Source organism: Nicotiana tabacum, chromosome 23 (genome assembly GCF_000715075.1).
Source record: "Nicotiana tabacum cultivar K326 chromosome 23, ASM71507v2, whole genome shotgun sequence".
Lineage (NCBI taxonomy): Eukaryota > Viridiplantae > Streptophyta > Magnoliopsida > Solanales > Solanaceae > Nicotiana > Nicotiana tabacum.
This window is the reverse complement of record NC_134102.1, coordinates 140,466,687-140,488,529: the sequence shown is the minus strand read 5'-3', so window position 1 is coordinate 140,488,529 and position 21,843 is coordinate 140,466,687. Positions and strand designations below refer to the sequence as shown.

General features: G+C 40.0%; 1 protein-coding gene and 1 non-coding gene across 2 annotated transcripts; both read right to left on the bottom strand.

The window, feature by feature from the left end:
- Positions 1–2,858: 2,858 nt before the first annotated feature.
- TRNAA-CGC (transfer RNA alanine (anticodon CGC)) lies at positions 2,859–2,931 on the bottom strand. Its single transcript has one exon. It is a non-coding gene; the product is annotated as a tRNA-Ala (tRNA).
- Positions 2,932–5,648: 2,717 nt separating this feature from the next.
- LOC107817868 (nucleoside diphosphate kinase 3) lies at positions 5,649–9,791 on the bottom strand. The gene is made up of 7 exons (XM_016643758.2): positions 9,609–9,791; positions 8,655–8,789; positions 6,831–6,868; positions 6,668–6,718; positions 6,283–6,450; positions 6,083–6,195; positions 5,649–6,002 (listed from the first exon to the last, which is right to left on the bottom strand). The coding sequence occupies exons 1-7, from the start codon at positions 9,691–9,693 to the stop codon at positions 5,879–5,881; spliced, it is 714 nt and encodes a 237-aa protein (XP_016499244.1). The 5' UTR covers positions 9,694–9,791; the 3' UTR covers positions 5,649–5,878.
- Positions 9,792–21,843: the final 12,052 nt, after the last annotated feature.

Genomic DNA, 21,843 nt, shown 5'->3' with positions numbered 1-21,843 from the left:
ATTTGAAGTTGTAAGCTGGTGTGTACTGTAGATTTATACCAAACAATCACTGTTATCCTTAGCCCCACGGTGAGCGCCAAACTGTTTACCCGAAAAATCGGATAACGTTAAATTTATGTATGGTTCTAAGGATACGTAATATCCTTTGATACAAAGATAACAATACAAGTATTTTGACTATGAGAATGGGAATGATAAACAGAAAGAATGAATAAGATGAAGTAAAACAAGCACAAGAAGATATCTTTGTATCTGAGAAAAGATCTTTTTTGTTCCAATCTATTCCATATCCATAGCTTACAAGGATCCCCCATTTTATAATAGAGGGCTTTTACTTTATCTATAACAAAACAATAAAATAAAGCATATAGTGGAGGACCCATGATGATTTATCTCTTCCTCGATTCCCGCCAAGATTCTCTCTCCTGGTGCGGTTGTAACGGCTCTTGTCTGTGAGCTCGATACTGGCTCGAATTCGATACTGGCCCGAACTCGTCACTGGGTCAGCCCTTCGGTCTTGTCTTGAGTTCGACCTTCGGGATGGGCGTGGCGCATTTCCGACCTCGAAGTAATGCCTTGCGGATCGGTTTGGTCACGGGCTCGATAAGATTATCGAGCCGACTCCTCGAGCAGCCTTCGGATTCGAGGCTCGTTTGTACCGTCTTCGGAGCTTACTCCCAAAATCCTACTCCGATTTCTTACCACTCGATCTCGATCGAACGTAGGAAAGCCAAAATCTATTTTGACCGTATACAATATTTTTTTACTTAATCCCATGGTTAGGTAAAGTATATTTTTACTTTAATTTATACTGCAGCTCTCATGATTATAAATTGATTTATTCGTGGTAAATACAAATGTATATATTTCGTGATATTTTCTCTCATATATCTCACTTTTTGAAAAAGTTTGAATATAGCGATGTTTACCTAACTTCATAACTAGAATAACTACTAGTTAGAAGGCAACCGACCTAGCTTCCTAATTGGACCACGAATTTTACATGTAATTAGAAGGACAAAGAAAGATTAAAAGATGAATGTGGATTAGGAGCTAACTTCTAAGGATTAAATATTTAAAAAAATAAATAGTTCTTACAATGAAGATTTATTTAAGAGAGCAATTTTGGTGATTCATTACCTTTGAGAATGAAGGAAAAAATAGATTTATATTTTAATAGGGAAATTTGGTTGATATTACTACCATTTGAAGAGTTGAACAATTGTTTTAACTATGATTTATTTAAATTAGAGTGTGTAACTATAAAAATGTGTGGCCTATATTACTCTTTATGTAATTTCTAAATATGTAAAGTGCACCAAAATTATCAATGAATATATTGATATTTAAGATTTACACAAAATTAGATATATTGATTTTCGTATTTAATAATTCTCCAGTATATTCGTAGGAAAAGAAAAGGAAAGAAAATATGATAATTGATAACCTAAGATTTATAGCAGGAACAGTCTGTTTCTTTTTATTTTCTTATTCAAAATTCAATAATGTCGAAGTGAAGTAACTTTTGTCTACTTTTCTTTCTTCCATATATATTCCTTTTTTATTCATTACGTAGTCAATGCTAAACATCACATTAAGACTTGAACAGTAGAATCTTTGGTTCGGTTCGGTCAGTTAATTTATAAAATTTATATCATACCAATTTTTTGGTTATTCTATAATGTATAACCAAAATTAAACTTTTAGAAACCATACAAATCATGTCGGTTTCTCTTCGATAGCGGTACGGTTAATTTTTCGTATTTTTTTAAATGTCACTTAAAAGTCACTAGTAGAAGCAGAATGCAACAACATACGCACTTTTATAGGACTTAGCAAAACTCTCTAGATATTTTTACTATTTAAAGGCTGATGAATTAAGAAAATATGAAAGAAGGTCAGAGTATAGATCCATCAACTATTCTAAAATAGTGTAAAAGAAACTAAGCAAAGACAAAGAAAATATAAATCACACGAGTGGAAAGATATTAAGTAAGTTGGGACTAAAGAATAAAGTCTATAAAAGATTAAATATTTAAAAATATAAATTTAAATCATACGAAAGAAAAAATATTCAATACATTGTAGTTTGCTACTCATAATTGCTAGAATACCTTGTGTCATGCTAATGAATATACTGAAGATAATTTAGTTTCAATAGTAGTATAATATGTTTGTGAATAAGGATTTTGAATTTAATTACTTGTTGGCTTGTAATCGTTTTCATAATTACAAGGCCCAAGAAAAATGTTAATGCTTTATTATTATTAAAGTTAATATATAAATATATTTTTTTCATATAAATTTATTCGGTACGGTTTGGTATTCTTTTGATTTATTTTCATAAAATAAAAAACTTAACCTAATTATCGGTACGATTATATAAAAACCTACGATTTTATTAAAAGAAACATAAAAATTGGTTCGGTGCTGTACGGTTTGATCGGTTTAGTCAATTTTTAAATATTCATTTACACCCCTACTTGCGGCCCACAAATTCATGTATCAGTTCTGTTGACATGAACAACATAAGTGTATCTTTACAAAAAATGCCAAAAGAATGATAAAATGACGAGTTTAACTTCTTTACACTTATAATATAGAAGAATTTTATATTATTAGATCATCTAAAAGGTAAATAAATGTGACTATTCGTAACAAGTGAAATTAATACTCTATAAACAAGAATAATATGTAATAAAGGCTACACCTGCAAAGCTTAATTTTTACAGATTGGCAGTGGTAATAAAATTCTTCAAAAAAATGGTAATAAAAATTCTTTTATTTATCTCAAAAATTTGTCGAGCCTCACTATATGTGCTGAAGCTGGAGATTAGGAACGAGAGGTTGTTAAAAAATGGAGGTGCGGGGAATCGAACCCCGTGCCTCTCGCATGCGAAGCGAGCGCTCTACCATATGAGCTACACCCCCTTACTTTTGGGTATTTGAAATAAATCTATATCAACGTGTTTCCGAGAACCCTACAACGCATGAATATTGTAATTAAGTCACTAAATAAGTATTATCATTGTTTTAGTTTATCATCTTGTATTCGGAACCCATTAGCCAAGTAATCATGATCGAGCCTATTAGGGAAGCACTCTCTGCCTTTTTTCGATCCCTAAGACTCGAACCCAAAATATTTATTTAATAGCGGATTGATTCTATCAATCCCACCACATATGTTGATGGTACTAACTAATTATATTCTTAGGTTTGTTTTACTATATCACATGGTTATTCATTGTTCTAGTATTACTTCAATCTTCAGGGTTTTATATTTTTAAGTTCCAAATAGTAGAGTGACAAAAAAGTTAGACGTATCAAGTACAATCAAACCTCTTTATAACTGTTATCTTTTATAATAACATTCACTATAACAACCAAGTTTTCTTTGGAATTATTTTTTCATATTATGTTATATTATATATTCTCTATAATAGGATTTTACTTAATATAGCAGTCAAAAAATATCGAAACAAACACAATTGTTATAGAGAGTTTTGACTGCAATATTTTTATTCTTTTTTCCTAAAAGAGACGTATAGGCCACCCCATTTTTCAGTTGTCTTAAAACCGTCTATGCCTTTGAAACGTAAAAACATTTTGGTTTTCCTTTTCTTTTCCCACCTTATCATTATATACTTGGTAAAATTTACCCACGCTCATTATTTATACCAAATTAATAAAAAGATATTTGCACATAAAATTTTATCACGTAACCATTTTTGATTAATGCATGTTCTTGCTTTTCTCATCTTCTACCATCATCTCAATAAATTGGTTAGAGTCCTCGGAATGAAAAAATTCATGGTTGGTAGGTTTCCCCTTTAAAAAAGAACGTCCAAATACTTAATGGTTAAACAACAAGAATAAAGATGCATCATAGGAATTAGGACTACCTTTTCTACTTAGAAATGCTATTACCGTCTAGTTGTATACCAAATTCAGTCGTTCAGAACTCGTTGATCTTTTCTCATCTTCTACCATCATCCGAATTAATATTGTACCTCAAAACCGAAATGGGACTTATTTTTATTTTTACCAAGCAGGTAAGCACCCTCATACCACTTCTAATCGAATCAAAAAGCACTTCACAACTATCCTACATTCAAAAAAATAAAGGCAGGCCGGTGCACTAATCAGGGGCGATCCGATGGTAAGGCAACTCAAGCAACCGCTTGAGGCCCCATATCTATGGGGGCCCAAAATTTTCTAATATTAAATAGCTGCATATTATAATTTTTTTTTAAAAATATCTAATATATCAAAAAAAGATGCATTTTTCATGAAAAAGGAAATAAGAGATAATTTGGTAATAGTTACTTTTGGGATTCAGCCCTAAACTTTATGTGTCAATATGTTTCTTGACTCCTTTATACACTATCATCATTATCATGAGGCCCACATTACTTTGATTACTCTGTCTTTCTTTACAAGTCCACTATCTCATAAAACATTCCGTCAAGTAAGATAGCAAAAGGCAATTCCAACCCTTTTTTGTCAAGCTTTCCCGGCATTGCACCAAAAATATTGAAGCAACAAAAGTAATATCAAGTTATCTATAACTGTTTGTTAAACCAGGTTCAATTGTTCCGTACTTTTCTTATTACTTTGCATCTAGAATTTGTTATTTTTTGATATCTTTTGTTTGTAAGTATATGTATCATCTTTTTATTTATTTATTATGAATTTTAATATGTCAACAAGAAAATATGAATCCGCGGATTAAAAATGCCAAAAAATGGAAGAATTAGAACTTTAATACAATCCCAAAAAGGAGCGCTTGATAAATTTTTAACGAACAATAAAATTTTAAATAAAAAATTAGGGAAAATTTTGTGGTAGATGAACAAATCACTAATATAGTTGAGTTAGACAGACAATGGAATCAAAGAAGAAGAAGAAATTCGTGAGTCACAGATTTTTTAGAAAATCAGGAAATCCTAAAAGAATTGAATAATAATCCTAGAAAGTGGAAACATATATAATCCTAGTCAAGAAATCGATTATAAATAAATTATTAATAATTTTACATCTCAAAAAACTAGAAAAATAAACTTTAAATAAAATTTTACTAAATAAGTTTTTTAATACCGAAAAATTTAGGGCCCCTCATTGAAGTTTGGCTTTAGGCCCCAAACACCGTTGGGCCGCCCCTGGCACTAATCTCTCGCTATGCGCGGGATCTGGGGAAGGGCCGGACCACAACTATCTTGCATTCCGCCACGAGGAAATCCGGCCAATAAACAAATCCGCGTGGAAGTTATTTTTGACACTATCTCTCATGTAAACGTCAATGTGTCGTGTAGTGGCAAAATGGATCGGGTCAGATAATTATCCATTTTTGCCTTTTTTGCATTACCCATTTTGACCCATCCATATTCGACCCGCCCGTTTGCCACCCCTAGAGTCGCGTATGCCAAAATTGCTAGTATTATTATTAAAAACTATTGAGTATTTGGAAAAAAATCCCAACAAGTAATGGGAGATGGAGGACCTGTACAATAATCGTTTTGCAAACTAGGTGCGAGTTAAATAGGAGTTGGAAGCGAGTGTCAATGATGCAAAAGGGTGCGACTTATAACATGCCACAATCCATAACGTAGTGTTAACGAGTTAGTTAAAGTAAAAGCAAAATGGATCAATAGTTCCAACTGATCTTCCCATTGGGAACAGGAAAAAAGATGTTCACGAAAAATGGGTCCAATATTTGAGTACAAATGATTATTGGAGTGATTCACGTAACAGTATGCTAGAGGTAAAGTTGCTACCAGCCTAAGGAAAAATGGCATCCGATTTATTCTGATAAATTATGAGTATGCTACCCCTTCATGCCGATCTAATGGCAATTTAGATTAAGGTAGAATACGTTCGCTCAGTTGTCACCATATACCCACTTCTCTGAATTGCTTGTGTAATTAACCAACTCTTCTGGTTTAAACCATAGGTTGATCTCATCCTTGGCAGTCTCGGGTCCATCGCTACCATGGATGATGTTCCTGTAAAGCAGCTTGTGTTAACATTATTATGAAATCATACGAGCAGAACGACTTTGGAATCAAGGGAAAAAATTTATTACCTTCCGACTACAACAGCTAAGTCACCTCTGATGGTTCCAGGTTCGGATTTTTGTGGATCTGTGGCTCCGATAAGCTTCCTTCCATATCTGATTACTCCTTCACCTTCCCAAACCTGAAGAAAAGTTGTATGGAGTTACTCATAAAGAAACAGTTTTGGCAAAAAAGTAAAATGACATTTGACTGTTAAAATTTATCTAACCATTGCTAGGACAGGGCCAGAGCTAAGGAAATCACATAGGCCATTAAAGAATGGTCTCTCTGACAAGTCATGATAGTGCTTCTGCGCAAATTCCTTGGAAGGAATCACAACTTTGATTGCAACCAGCTTGAAACCCTTGCGCTCAAAGCGTGCTATGATTTCTGAAATCTAAAATGCAACAACAATTTATCAACCAATCAGAAAGAGAATATATTTTCCCATCACACGAGTGCTAGACGGTAGGATTGTGACTAGAGATGAAGAGAAGGAAAAGGCATCAAAATATGAAAATGGCAAGTACTTAAGCTGCCACTTCAATAGGGGAAGCACATTAATGTGAGGTTATATAAGTAAAGGAAGCAGCAATGAAAACCAGTTATCATACCAGGCCCCTCTGCACTCCATCTGGCTTGATGGCAATAAAGGTGCGCTCCATCTTAAAAGAAGGGAAAAACAGATTATGTATGTTATTAAAAAGAATGAATGTGATTAAAAAAAAAAAGAATGATATAACACCTCAATCAAGAGGAAGGCTGAGTATAGGGTACCTGAGCAGCATGTGCTTCTTGCTCTTGGAGCATGTAAGCTAAACAATGAAGAGAGGGAAAAGGTGAAATTAGAATACAAGTTACTATTTTCCCGATAAGGAAACAAAGCAATTGCCGTGATCACTCGTAGAGGTGACAATGGATCTTTGAAAACCGACTACACCGAACCGAACCGATTATTAGGTTTATTTTAATAAAATCGTAAGTTTTTATATAAACTTATAACCATACCGAATAATAGGGTAGGTTTTTAGTTTTATAAAAATAAACCGAAAAAATACATAACCGTACCGAATAAATTTATATATGAAAAATATATTTTATATTCATTAAGTTTTTTTTCCATGGGTCTTGGGATTATGGAAATGGCTACAACCTACAAGTGACCAAATAATTAATATCCAAAGTTTCAACTTTCAAACCTATTCTACTACTCATCTTGAGTAGCAAGCCACTAGGTATTCCAGCGATCTTCAGTAGCAAGCCACAAGGTATTGAATATCTTTCCTTCTCGTATAATTTAGATTTCTTTTGTTGGTTACTAATCTTTCAATAAGCTCTATTCTTGAGTCCCAAACTTTGATTAGTATCTTTCCACTCGCATGATTTATATTTTTCTTGTTTTTGCTTAATTTATTTTACGTTATCATTGAATAGTAGGATGAATCTCTATTCTGGACGTCTTTCATGTTCCTTTGATCATCACTTTTAAAATAGTAAAAATGTCTAGAGAGTTTTGCCAAAGTCCTATGCAAGTAAACATTATCGAATTCTAACTTCGACTAGCGACTCTTGCATGACATTTTTAAGAAAATACCGAAAAATTAATCGAACCGTACCGATATCGAAGAGAATCCGAGATGATTGGAACGATTTCGAAAAGTCTAATTTTGGTTGGAATAACCGAAAATTTGCTATGGTATAAATTTCATAAAATAACCGGCCGAACCGAAGCATTGACACTCCTAATCACTTGTAATATGATTCTATTCTTCCTTTTCTTTTTAAACAAGTTCAAACATGATTTCACTCTTAAAACACTCTGTATATGCATGTGCTAAAGGATAGAGGAGAAGAGAATGTGAGTGAGGTGTTTTTTTTTTGAGAAGATAAGTAGCTTGTGCATTGAAAAGGAGAGATGTGAGTGAACATTCTTATGACTCGAGATGCGTATATAACCAAAATGAGAAACAAAGGAGGACAAGTTATAGCTTTTGTACGGGAGAAATGGAACGAAATGCTCATATTATGAGCACAAGTACAACAAACAATTTCACCCCATACCCCTGCACGAGCATTGACTATTTGTTATAGAATAGGTTCCAGATGCCATAATGCCAATATTAAGCAAGAGACAAGACTCCCCTTCTTCTGATTTCCCACTTGCACCACATTAACTATAAGGAGAAAAAGAAAAGAACTTTACTCTGAGCCACATGAAGCAATTAACCATTATTCCTCTAAGTATAGGTGATGGTACTTAACCCTCACACTTTCATGGAATTTTACTTTCTTAATACGAAGACCTTTTCCCCTAGCCCCACCACGAAACCAAAAACAGAAATAAGGAAAACCGGTAATAGAACTGAGTATTTCTGGCTCCTCAAATAGGAGCAGACGAGGTTTTGACACGACTCTTGTTGTAATTGTCCTAGCAAGGCGTACATAGGCACATAAATGGCAATAACTACTTCCTAGAAAAGGTACACTGGTACAGGAAAGAAGTTCACTCAAAAATCAAAATTTTGCCACAAGAGGCTTCACATATGGGCGTGCAACAAGTCCATGAGAAATAAGCTCGAGGAGCAACATTATAATACAAACCTGCTGCAGGAAGGGCAAGGACACCAGAAATCCAAGCTCTAGATGCATTTCCAGATTCCGTCCTGCCATATGAGGCTAGAGAAGGCACCACTCCTCTCAAAGAAACTGTGGCTGCTGCAGCTGCCGCTCGCCCCCCTGCAACAAAGATAGCTCAGAAATACATCTTTTATTCGGACTCTTCTAATTAGTATTCCCTTTTAATGGAAATCAGCCCTTTTTATATAAGCACATATATATAGTCTTTAAACATAAATGACACATAAGGGATCCATTCCCAACAAGTAATCAAACACAGGAAAATGGATCATCTTCAATTAGCAAAGCTAGGTGACTTAAACAAGTTGCAAAAGAAACACTATCTTGATCACTAGAACAAGAAGACGTACAATACATTAGTCATACAAATCAGTGGGAGGTAAATCCATAATTTGAAGCCACAGGTACACCACTAAAAATATATACAAATTTTAGCTTTTCTACTTAATTTTTTAAATACAAATATATAGTCCAAGTTTGAGGCAGATGCACATGTTGGATCCACAGTATACTAAAGATCAAAATTAATCCTCTTTTATACACGAATATAAATGTTGAAACAAGTAACAACCACAATCTATAACTAAAACATTTACAATATATATATATACTAGAATATTTTCTAAACGCGAAACATATATACTACTCAAAAGTAAAATAGCTCCTTCTCTCATTACTAGTTTTGAAGCATTTTCTAAAATATTATTCACTAAATCGATTTTGATTCTTATGGTACTTTTACATAATTTCTGAGTATATATAAATTTTACATTAAAAGCTCAAAACTGCACATTTTTTTAAATAACCAGCTCAAAATCCATCAATTAAAAATGATTGCAATTACAAACATCAATACATCCTCAGATTATAAGTCACATAATTAGCAATGAAAATGAAGAAATGGAATGAAAAATTTACCAGAAAAAGCACGAGAACCCTGCTTGGAGGCAGAAATGAGAGACTTAGCAGCTCGGGAAGCAGATCTGCAAATCTGAGAATTCATCTCTTCGGCTTTTACGAGAAAGAGAGAGAGAGAGAGAGAGAGAGAGAGAGAGAGAGAGAGAGAGAGAGAAGTCAAATTGACGTGAAGTGTGAGAGTGTGAGAAAATAGAGTTGAAGCAAATTTATGTGATAGTTCCCAATGTTGATATCTGAGAAGGTCATATCTGCACGCGCCTTTGGGAGCGTGAGAGCGAGGAGTATGGGATTCGGCTGGGTTTAAAACCCTAGCCCAATTTGTTGGGCTGAAATCAGAATGGTTTGATCATAAACCGAAATTATTAAAACGAATCTGATTCGTTAACTATGCTGTCGGTATAAGCATTGTGTGTACGACGTCGTATATCCTCTTAACTAAATCTGTAAGTTTAAAATCGTCTTTTTTCCCCAACTAGAACTGAATCACGTTTTTACACATTGTTAATGGGAAATATGGAGGCCAAATAGGTGACAGTGCTTAACAAGTTAATTGAGTGATTAACAAATGATTCAATCAATGAGTGGTGTAACATGAGTTCAACATCCTTTTCTAGTATAATGAGCTTGTCGTTACTTAAGGTTGAGTATTCCGACAAAATGGTTTCAAAGAAAGAGAAATGGGAAATCATTATGCAGTTATTGTTGATTTGAAAAGTTGATGGAATGTGGTGATTCTTAACATCATTAGATTTTGTCTCTTAAAAAATTATTGTGTTCTTGTTTATCCATGATTAATATTTATCACCAGGCATCCCTTTATAATTATTAAAGAAAAGCAGTCATTGTGCCCTTTATTTTTTCGAAAAATGGATAGAGTTGAATTTATACGCAGTTTCGAAGATATGTAGTACAACTTAATACAGAATGCTAGGATAAATAAAAGGATGAATATAGATTGGAGAAAACGTAATCCAGGCGAATCAATTATGAACAGTGAATTTAGGATTTTACAAAATATAATCAATCTCAGAAACTAGAAAGATCACTCTTTTCTTATAGAGGAAATAATACAGTTTGTGGTAGTCTATGTCCCCTTCAAAGGATGCCCTACAAGAATGATAAACAAGCCCTTTTATAGTGAAGGGGTTTGGCTACAAGTATAATAAAATAAACATCCAGTGGGAGACCCATGATAAATCAGTTTTCCCATAATTTCTGCCAAGATTCCCTCTAGTGGGATTACAATGGCTTTTGCCTGCGAGCTCGATCTTGCTTAGAATCCTCGATTTTGGTTCGAGCTTGATTTCGGCTCGAACTCGTGATCTTGGTTCGAGCCCGATCCTAGTTCGAGCCCTCGGATGGATTCCAGGTCGATGTAGGCTGGTTTTCGGATTATCAGCACGATAGATCTACCCGCGCCATGGTTCGATTCTTGTTCGAGTTTGATTATGATATCGATCTCAACACGGACCCGCCTCCCCGGACTCTAGGTTAGTTCGTGCCCCCCTTCGGGATCTTACTTCGATATACCACCATTCGAACCGTACCGGACATGCCAAGGCTGAAATCTATTTCGGTCGTATATAGATAGTCCCCTCGTTTCTCAGAAAGAAATATGACGAGAAACGATATGATTTTCAACGGCTTGATCGGATTATATCTTGTCGATTCCATCAAGTTCGACCATGACGCATATGATAGCTGTCCTGTCGGTTTAGTCTTTCAAGGCATTTAATGCATGTCAGGCGGTGGTCGGCCACTGCTGGTAATGAACCGCCGTCGCTTTGAACCTATAAATAATTCTCACCTTTATCTTTTACCATTTTGCATCTTCTATCTTCTAAAATTTCTCAATTTCTTCTTTATACTCTCCAGCCTACCAAAAAAGCTGTGATTTCTTTCCGAAAAGACCCCTCAATTCTACCAAATCTCTATCACTTTCTTCTACTCCTTATTTTTGAATTCAAAAATGGCAAAAATATCGCAAACCGTTCCTCAGAAAGAGAAAGCTTCATCTTCACATTGTGTCGCCGATGAGACACCGGCGGAGCCACGGCCAGAGGAGTGTGTCCCCGAGGCGTGCGTCCTTACTTCAGATTTTAAAGTTGATAAAGGTTCATCGGTCCCTGGCCGGTGTGAGCCGGTATCGAGGTACATGTGTTCGATTACTGAGAAGCACCTCGATCTGTTAAAGAAGGACTGCAATTGGGGAGAAAAAGAAGTGATAATACTTACCCCTGACGAAGACATCACTTCTCACGTGAAAGGGTTTTTGAACGTATATACTTACCCTTTCACTTTGGGTCCCCTCGATCCCGTCGTTATCAACTTCTGTCGACAGTATCAGGTAACCTTAGGCCAGGTCCATCCTTCTTTGTGGCAGATCATTATTCTGATCCGATATTTCGTGAGCAAAATCGAGGGGATGCCGTTCACTCTCGATCATCTTATCCGACTGTACCGTCCCCGACTTTTTCGGGGAGGGTTAATAAAACTCCAGCGTCGGGCTACCAAGGCTTTGTTCTCGAGTATTGATGAGGACATGGACCGAGGTTGGATGAGCAGGTTCGTTCGAGTAAGGACTTCGGACCTGATCCCGACTGAAAAGATGCCCTTTCCCGAGGAGTGGAATTTGAAACGTAAGTGTGATTTTGATGTTGCTTCTATTTTGTTCTTTCATTTGTTCTTTTATCGACACTCCTCTTTTCGTGATGTAGCGATTCCCTGGATGCCCGGAGCGGTTCTCGACCTCAAGAATTGGGTACGGGATCTCGTTTCGACTTCCACATACGCAGAACGCTCATGGCCTGATTTGTCTAAGGGTCGGTGGGAGGCCAAAAATCACGGTAAGCTCATTTCTCGGACTCTGATGAGGCATTTCTCGTTATTTTTTATAAGGTTTCCCATATGCAGGTTTGGGTAAGGACGCGGTCTTGAGACCTCTGTCTAATGAGGAGGATGTCTCGGCCTTCGTTCCAAAGCCGGTGAAGGAAAATAAAAGGAAGAGAGCCTCATTGCCCGACTATCCAAAACCGAAGAAGAGGACGGCTCATAAGCCGAACAAGAATGTTATTCCTTTGACCGTAGAATCCATTTTGCGCCTAAGGGATGAAGAAGAAGAAGAGGAAGAGGATAATGAGTCCACGCTGGCGGTCCGGACGAAGAGAGCCACCGATGCTTCAACGCCGGCTGGATTGATGATGCCCTATGGGGCTCCGTCTCGAACTGAAAATATACCGGAGAGAGGTTCCGGTAGAGTCCCCGAACTATCGGATGTCGAAGACGCCTCTCATCGAAATCAACCGGCAGGGGTTACACTCGAAGAGCCCTTCGAACCCCTCCAAGCCGATGGGAATGCTCCGAGAGAGTCGCTTGGGGCAGCAGCGATCGAGGACTCACCTACCTTTCCCGCTTTTTCCGCAGGGGTGATTCGGGAAGCTCAAGTTCTGGGGGCCCTTAATCTAGGTAGGCCTCACGATGAAGAGGACCTGTTTCGTGACCTGTTTACTGGTATCGAGGATGTTGCCGGCGCCGGTAATGAATCAGATCTTTTTCACGGTTTGCGGCAGGCTTTGAACCAGGTGAGTCTTTTAAAAATCTTTTTGTTGGTATTGCCTTTATGTTCGTCTTTCGTTAACTTCGCTTCTTGTTCCTTCGTAGGCTACGGCGGTCCATTGAGAACAATGTTCTCGTTCCCAGAATGAGCTGCATCGATACGCGGCCGACCTGAAACGTGTTACCGATGAGAGGAACTCTCTCAAACTTTCCTTAGGGCAGAGAGAGGAGGAAATAAAAGATCTCCGGGCCGAGCTGGCCAAGGCTTCCGAGACCAGGATGATTTGTCTGAGCAGGTAACGATGCTTTTGAAAACCTATGGGTTCGATACCAGAACGGTAGCTAACATTTAGGTCTCACAGTTGCAGCAAAAAATCGAGATGATAAGGAAGCTGCGTGAGGAGGTCGATGTGATAAAGATGGAATCCTTGCGGTGGAAAGAAGGTATGGACCGCTTTGCTGCAGAAAAAGAGACTGCTCGAGCCCAGTTATCATCGTCTGAAACCCAACTTCAGAAAATGAAGGAAAAAGGCCTGGTTCAAGCAAGAAAAATTGAGGAGCTCGAGGCTCGGTTGGCCTCAGTACTCGCCAAGGCCGAATCCGATGCTGAAACGGCAAAGACTTATGCGGATGCGCTCATGGCCGTCTATCAGACTGATGCTGAAACTGCCTAAGTTCAGGCAAGAGAGGCAGTCGAATCTGCCAATGGTTGGGCGGATTGGGTCGCCGAACTTGCTAAGTACCGATCCAGGAGAGAAACTCTCGAGGAGATTCATGCTCGCGGCTTCGATCTAACGGAAGAGATAAAAAAGGCATAAGAACTCGAAACTGATGCTGAAGCTCTGGTTTCCGATGATGATGACGACGACGATGGGAGCAAAAGCAGATCCGAGAACGGGGGGAACCTGATAAAGAAGAGACCGCTCCCGTTTGAATTTTTTTTTTTGCTGTAGCCACCTATGTAGATAAATTTTGTGCATAGGCATATCTCTCTGTATTAAACCACTTAATCAAACTTGAAACTCGTGGTCTCTACAACCGAGCGAGCGTTTATTCAAACTTAGGGCAATGTAGCCCTTTAGACTTATTAATTGTCAACGATTCGATTTTGAAGAGAATATAGCCCGTGGGCTTGACAGTCGAGCGAGTGTTTGCTTGTGCTCGAATTGATGTAGCCCGTAGGCTATTTGGTCGAAATGAGAGTTTGCTCGAACTCGAAATAAAAAATAGACCGTAGGCTTGATCGAGTAAATGATTCGAACTCGAATTAATGCAGCCCATAGGCTATTTGGTCGAGTGAGTGTTTGCTCGAACTCGAAATGAAAAATAGCCCGTAAACCTGGTCGAGTGAATGATTCGAACTCGAATTGATGCAGCCCGTAGGCTATTTGGTCGAGTGAGTGTTTGCTCGAACTCGAAATGAGAAATAGCCCGTAGGCCTGGTCGAGTGAATGATTCGAACTCGAATTGATGCAGCCCGTAGGCTATTTGGTCGAGTGAGTGTTTGCTCGAACTCGAGATGAAAAATAGCCCGTAGGCCTGGTCGAGTGAATGATTCGAACTCGAATTGATGCAGCCCGTAGTCTTAATTGGGCGAGTGAGTGTTTGCTCGAACTCAAAATGAGAAAATAGCCCGTAGGCTTAATGGTCGCATTATATCTTAATTCTTCGCATGTTATTACACGCCCGGGTTCTGGCCAATTTATACGAGCATGGCTTGCTTCGACCATTTGGTTCTTTACAGTTTTCCTATCGGGACCCTGTTGCTGTGAAGTAACTCTCTTACGGGGCCTCGAATATCATTATAAATGTTGCACGACCAGTGGTTGCCTCATTAAAAACCTTGTCGAAAAACCCATTTGGGATAAAACCGGTATAAGGAAAAAAGAGTGCAACGCGTGCTTTCTGATGAGAGATCCGTCCCTTGTTCGAACTTCTGCGGGGGTCAGTTTTGAGATATAAACGAATATGGAAAGGTTGTACCTTAACAGTAGTACCGTTTTAGATGTGATACATTCTAGTTACTTGATAACTGTTTGCCGTTTATAACGCCGATCCTGTACGACCCCTTTCCGATGTCCTCGAGTACCTGATATGGTCCTTCCCAATTCGGTCCTAGCTTCCCTTCATTCGGATTCCGGGTATTGATGGTAATTTTTCTCAACACTAAGTCCCCAGGCTTGAAATGGCGGAGCTTGGTTCTTCGATTATAATACCTTTCGATTCGCTGCTTTTGGGCGGCCATTCGGACGAGGGCAGTTTCTCGCCTTTCGTCCGATAGTTCGAGGCTTGTGTTCATAGCCTCGTTATTTGATTCTTCCGTCGAGAATTGAAATCTGGCACTGGGTTCACCAACCTCGACTGGTATCAATGCTTCGGATCCATATACTAAGGAGAACGGGGTCGCCCCCGTACTGGATTTTGATGTTGTCCGATATGCCCAAAGAACTTCGGGTAGGATTTCTCTCTATCTCCCTTTAGCATCGTTCAATCTCTTCTTTAAGTTTTGAATGACGGTTTTATTCGTTGATTCGGCCTGCCCGTTCCCACTGGGGTGGTACGGCGTCAACAATATCCTTCTTATCTTGTGGTCTTTGAGGAATCTTTTTACTTTACCTCCAATGAATTGCTTTCCATTATCACATACTATTTCGGCGGGTATCCTGAACCGGCATATGATATGATCCCAAATAAAGTTTATAACTTCTTTCTCTCTTATTTTCTCGAACGCCTGTGCTTCAACCCATTTAGAAAAATAGTCAGTCATAAACAAAATGAATTTGGCTTTACCTGGGGTCGATGGCAGAGGGGCGACGATATCCATTCCCCATTTCATGAAAGGCCACGGGGATAGGACCGAGTGGAGTTGTTCTCCGGGCTGGTGGATCATTGGTGCGAACCTTTGACATTTATCACATTTACGAACGAATTCCTTCATATCTTTGCCCATATCGATCCAATAATACACTGCTCTGATTATTTTTTGGGCTAATGTGTCGGCTCCAGAGTGATTCCCGCAAGTCCCCTCATGCACTTCCCGTAGGACATAATCGACATCCCCTGGACCCAAGCATACCGCCAATGGTCCGTTGAACGTTCTTTGGTACAGTGTTCCATCTGAAGCCAGAGTGAATCGAGCAGCCTTGGTCCATAGGGTTCTGGAGTCTTTAGGGTCCAATGGGAGTTTTCCGTTTTTCAAATATTCGATATTCTTGTTTCTCCAATCCCAGGTTAAGCTTGTAGAATTTATTTTGGCGTGTCCTTCTTCGATTACCGATCTCGAAAGTTGAACCACATTCCCCGAGCCCGTATCATCTACCTCGACCGATGACCCCAAATTCGCCAGTGCGTCGGCCTCATTATTCTGTTCCCGTGGCACATGTCGTAAAGTCCATTGTTTGAAATGGCACAAAGTGATAAGCAGTTTATCTAAATACCTCTGTATTCTACCTTCTCGAACTTCGAAAGTTTTGTTTACCTGACTTACCACCAGCAAGGAGTCGCAGTTGGCTTCAATGATTTCTGCTCACAAATTTCTAGCTAGCTCGAGACCTGCAATCATGGTTTCGTACTCGGCCTCGTTGTTAGTCAACCTGATAGTTTTAATAGATTGTCTAATAATGCCACCCGTGGGTGGTTTCAAAACTATGCCCAGCCCGGACCCCTTTATGTTTGAAGCCCCATCCGTAAAAAGGATCCATACCCCCGATGATGTACCTGATTTCAACAGTTCTTTTTCGGCTTCAGGTACGAGGGCTGGTGTGAAATCGGCCACGAAGTCTACTAGGACTTGAGACTTGATGGTCGTGCGGGGTCGATATTCTATATCGTACCCACTGAGTTCGACAGCCCATTTGGCCAGTCGGCCTGATAACTCGGGTTTGTACAAAATATTACGAAACGGGTAAGTAGATAATACGCATATGGGGTGACGTTGGAAGTATGGCCTTAACTTCCTTGAGGCGCTTATTAGTGCAAGCGCCAACCTTTCTAGGAGCGGATATCTAGTTTTCGCCTCTCCTAAGGTTTGACTTGTATAATAAACTGGAAATTGCGTACCTTGCTCTTCTCGAACTAGGACACCGCTTACAGCGACTTCCGATACTGCCAAGTACAAACAAAGTTTCTCATCGATTTTTGGAGTGTGAAGCAGTTGTGCGCTTGATAGATATCGTTTTAGTCCTTCCAATGCTTGTTGGCACTCCGGGGTCCAAGAAAAATCGTTCTTCTTTTTGAGTAGAGAAAAAAAATTATGACTTCGATCGGACGATCTCGATATGAATTGGCTTAGGGCGGCAATCCGACCCGTTAGTCTTTGCACGACCTTCACGCTGTCTACGATGATGATGTCTTCGACAGCCCTGATTTTATCGGGGTTAATTATACCATGAAGCCGATGAACTTGCCCGAACCGACCCCGAAGGCACATTTTTCGGGGTTGAGCTTCATTTTGTATTTCCTCAGAATCTCGAACGTTTCCTGCAAATGAATTAAATGGTCCCCTGCGCGCAGGGATTTGACTAACTTGTCATCAATATAAACCTCCATTGATTTTCCTATTTGTTCTTCGAACATTTTATTCACTAGGCGTTGGTAAGTGGCCCCTGCGTTTTTTAGCCCGAAGGGCATCACATTATAACAATACGTTCCATACTTGGTGACAAATGAGATTTTTTCCTGGTCCTCCGGGTTCATCTGTATTTGATTATACCTGGAATAGGCATCGAGAAAAGTGAGGATCCCGTGGCCGGCCATGGCATCGATCATCCGATCGATGTTGGGCAACAGAAAAGAATCTTTGGGGCATGCTTTGTTCAAATCCTTATAGTCCACGCACATTCTAAGTTTGTCCCCTTTTTTAGGGACTACCACTACGTTGGCTAACCATTCGGGATATTTTACCTCCCGAATGGACCCTATTTTGAGAAGTTTGGTTACCTCATCCTTTATGAAGGCGTTCTTTCTATCAGACTGGGGTCTTCTTTTTTGCTTCACCGGTCTGAACCTATGGTCCAAACTTAGCTGATGCGTCGTTATGTCCGGCGGGATCCCTGTTATATCTAAATGGGACCAGGCAAAACAATCGATGTTATTGATAAGAAATTGAACGAGTTTCTTCCTGAGTTCGGGGCTCAACCCTGTTCCCAAGTATACCTTTTGCTCGGGCCGGCGCTCGATTAATATGACTTGCTCTAGCTCCTCGATCGTCGATTTTATGGCATCGTAGTCATCGGGAATTACGAAAGATCGAGGGACCCTTTGGTCCCCCTCCTCTTCGACTTTTTGATTGTCTGGTTGGGTTGAAGTCGCTGTCTGTGATTGCTATTTGGTGTCCCGTTCTCCTTCCGGGCCCGATCCTTTTATCGGCGAAAGTGAGGACATTGGTTTGGCTTCGTTGACGGCGAACATTTCTTTTGCAGCTGGTTGCCCTCCGTATACCGTTTTGACATCTCCCGATGCCGGAAATTTGAGGACCTGGTGTAGGGTCGAAGGCACGACTCTCATGTTGTGGATCCATGGCCTTCCGAAAAGGGCGTTATACCTCATATCGCCTTCGATCACGTGAAACTTTATTTCTTGGATAGTTCCGGCAACGTTTATAGGTAAGGCTATCTCCCCTTTGGTGGTTTCGCATGCCATATTGAACCCGTTCAGGACCAGAGTTGCAGGTACGATCCGATCCTGCAGGCCGAGCTGCTCTACTACCTTCAATCGGATGATATTGGCCGAGCTACCTGGATCGATCAACACACGCTTAATTTTAGTTTTATTTACGAGTACGGATATTACCAGTGCGTCGTTGTGAGGTTGGATGACCCCCTCTGCATCTTTATCACCGAAGGACAAAGTCCCCTTGGGTGCGTAATCTTGAGTCCGAGATCGCTTTTCCCTCACCATCGATGTTTTTGTGCGCTTAAGCATCGGTCCTCGGGGGGTACCGGTGTCGCCGATGATCATGTGGATAACGTGTTGTGGTTCTTCTTGCTCGTTCTGCTTGCTGAAATCCCTACTTCTAAAATGGCTCTTTGCCCTATCACTCAGAAACTCCCGAAGATGCCCTTTGTTAAATAGGCGAGCTATTTCCTCTCTTAGTTGCTTGCAATCTTCTGTTCTGTGGCCATGGGTACCATGATATTCGCACGTTTGATTGGGATTTCTCCGGGCAGGATTGGTTTGCATTGGTCGAGGCCATTTAGTGTCTTCGATGCGTCCGATGGCCGACACGAGAGCGGATGCGCCAATGCTGAAGTTATATTCTGATAATCGAGGTGCTTCTATAGGCTCGGCATATTTGTCGAAGCCTCTCTTACTCATAAGCCCCCGAGAATTTTGTCCCCGATCAAATCTTTGACTGTTCCGAACTGCGCTGCGTGTTGAACCATTGTTTACTCGATCGGTGACGTACGGTCGATATCGGTCTCTGTTTGACCTTTGCTCTTTGTCGATCTGCTTTTGATTAATAACTGCCCTGTTCTGATGAACAGGTCCGTACGGGGTCCCCGACTGATCATCCTTGACCCTAATTTTTGATTGATATCGGTTGTGCACATCTGCCCAAGTTACCGCCGGATACTCGATCAAATTTTGCTTCAGCCTATGTGATGTTGTCGAACTTAGCTCGTTCAACCCTTGGGTGAAAGCTTGTACGGCCCAGTCGTCGGTGACCGGGGGTAATTCCATGCGTTCCATTTGAAATCGGGATACGAATTCCCTCAGCATCTCTCCATGCCTTTGCTTTACTTTGAAGAGGTCTGATTTTCTCGTTGCAACCTTTATGGCTCCAGCATGCGCTTTACGAACGAATCTGCTAACATGGCAAAAGAATCGATGGAATTTGGTGGTAAATTGTGGTACCAAATCATAGCTCCTTTCGACAGGGTCTCTCCAAACTTTTTCAATAGCACGGATTCGATCTTATCATCTTCCAAATCGTTGCCTTTTATGGCACATGTGTAAGAGGTGACATGTTCGTTAGGATCGGTCGTACCGTTATATTTGAGAATTTCGGGCATACGGAACTTTTTGGGGATAGGCTTCGATGCCTCACTCGACGGAAAAGGCTTTTGTATGATTTTTTTTGAATCAAGCCCTTTTACCATTGGTGGAGCCCCCGGGATTTGATCTACCCTGGCATTATACGTTTCCACCCTCTTGTCGTTTGCTTCGACTCGTTTTGTGAGTTCCTCGAGCAATTTAGTAATTCCGGGAGTAGTCCCCGATTCCTGCTCATTAGATTTTACTATGGCAGGCTCTGTTCTGGGGTGACCTCTCGAAGTAACCCCTGTCGGACCTCTCGAAGTGGATTGGAAACCGGCCTGCTTTGTGCTTGAGTTTGGCTCTGTAGCCGAGCTATCGCTAATTGCTGGGCTTGCAACATCTCGAAGATCATGCGTAAGCTGGCCCCGATCTCCTTTGGATTTTGGGTGTCTTGGGCTACGGATCGAGCACCGCCCTGAATGCTTCTTTCCGGTTCGGAACGATGGTTTGCTTCCAAAGCAATTTGTGAATTGACATCTAGTGGTATTTCGGCTCGAATCTCGGGTAGTGCCAAGTTGTTGGTTTCATCTTGAAGGCCAGCTTCGTAATCGGTCGGTGAAGCCATTCGGTCGGTGGCTATTCGTAGCCGAACCTGGATTGAAGGTGTTTTCGGAAATAAGTGACCACTGTTATCCTCGGCCCCACGGTGGGCGCCAAACTGTTTTTCCGAAAAATGGATAGAGTTGAATTTATACGCAGTTCCGAAGATATGTGGTACAACTTAATACAGAATGCTAGGATAAATATAAGGATGAATATAGGTTGGAGAAAACGTAATCCAGGCGAATCAATTATGAACAGTGAATTTAGGATTTTACAAAATATAATCAATCTCAGAAACTAGAAAGATCACTCTTTTCTTATAGAGGAAATAATACAGTTTGTGATAGTCTATGTCCCCTCCAAAGGATGCCCTACAAGAATGATAAACAAGCCCTTTTATAGTAAAGGGGTTTGGCTACAAGTATAATAAAATAAACATTCAGTGGGAGACCCATGATAAATCAGCTTTTTCATAATTTCTGCCAAGATTCCCTCTAGTGGGATTACAACGGCTTTTGCCTGCGAGCTCGATCTTGCTTAGAATCCTCGATTTTGGTTCGAGCTTGATTTCGGCCCGAACTCGTGATCTTGGTTCGAGCCCGATCCTGGTTCGAGCCCTCGGATGGATTCCAGGTCGATGTAGGTTGGTTTTCGGATTATCAGCACGATAGATCTACCCGCGCCATGATTCGATTCTTGTTCGAGTTTGATTATGATATCGATCTCAACACGGACCGGCCTCCCCGGACTCTAGGTTAGTTCGTGCCCCCCTTCGAGATCTTACTTCGATATACCACCATTCGAACCGTACCGGACATGCCAACGCTGAAATTCATTTCGGCCGTATACACCCTTGCATTATTATGAGAACACAACTTACGCTATTATTTTTTTTAAAGACATCTGCTATCCAAAACACACTGATCCACTAATTTGAATTCACGTCGAAAATTGAATAGGCCTTTTAAGGTAAAACGCTTTCGAATAAGTTCTTTACTCCCACAGTTCGATACAAGACTTGTAGTAGTAGATGACAACATTTAGTCTTATCATTTCAGAAGCCTTAGGCACATTATCGAAGCTTGGAAAATATGGTTTG